General features: G+C 63.0%; 1 protein-coding gene across 1 annotated transcript in view; it reads right to left on the bottom strand.

Moving 5' to 3' along the window:
• Window positions 1-276, bottom strand: part of STARD8 (StAR-related lipid transfer (START) domain containing 8) — an 11958-nt gene that overhangs the window by 4786 nt on the left and 6896 nt on the right. The window contains 1 exon segment of the mRNA XM_010014636.1: window positions 201-275. Within this exon segment, the coding sequence (XP_010012938.1) occupies window positions 201-275 (75 nt within the window).

Below are 276 nucleotides of genomic sequence, written 5' to 3'. Positions count from 1 at the left end.
TTGCAGCCACCAGAGTGCACCCACGACCCACGTTGTGCTCCACCAGCATCTCACCCGCTTACGCTCCTGAGCCATGGGCCATGCACCCCTGCTGCAAAAGCACCCGTGCGATGGGGATGGGCTCGCAGTGGTCCAGGATCAAGCTTTCCAGGCACAGGGAAGGGGAGGGGGACGTAGCCCTAGCGCCAGCCTGTACTTACCTGCAGGGTCTGGTGAGCGATGCTCCCACCCCTGAGTCCCGGCGCTCCCGCATCTCGATCTCTTCAGCTTCGTTGA

Source organism: Nestor notabilis, unplaced genomic scaffold (genome assembly GCF_000696875.1).
Source record: "Nestor notabilis isolate BGI_N333 unplaced genomic scaffold, ASM69687v1 scaffold5735, whole genome shotgun sequence".
Classification (NCBI taxonomy): Eukaryota; Metazoa; Chordata; class Aves; order Psittaciformes; family Psittacidae; genus Nestor; species Nestor notabilis.
The sequence above is the reverse complement of the archived record's forward strand: the minus strand, read 5'-3'. Positions and strand labels throughout refer to the sequence as shown.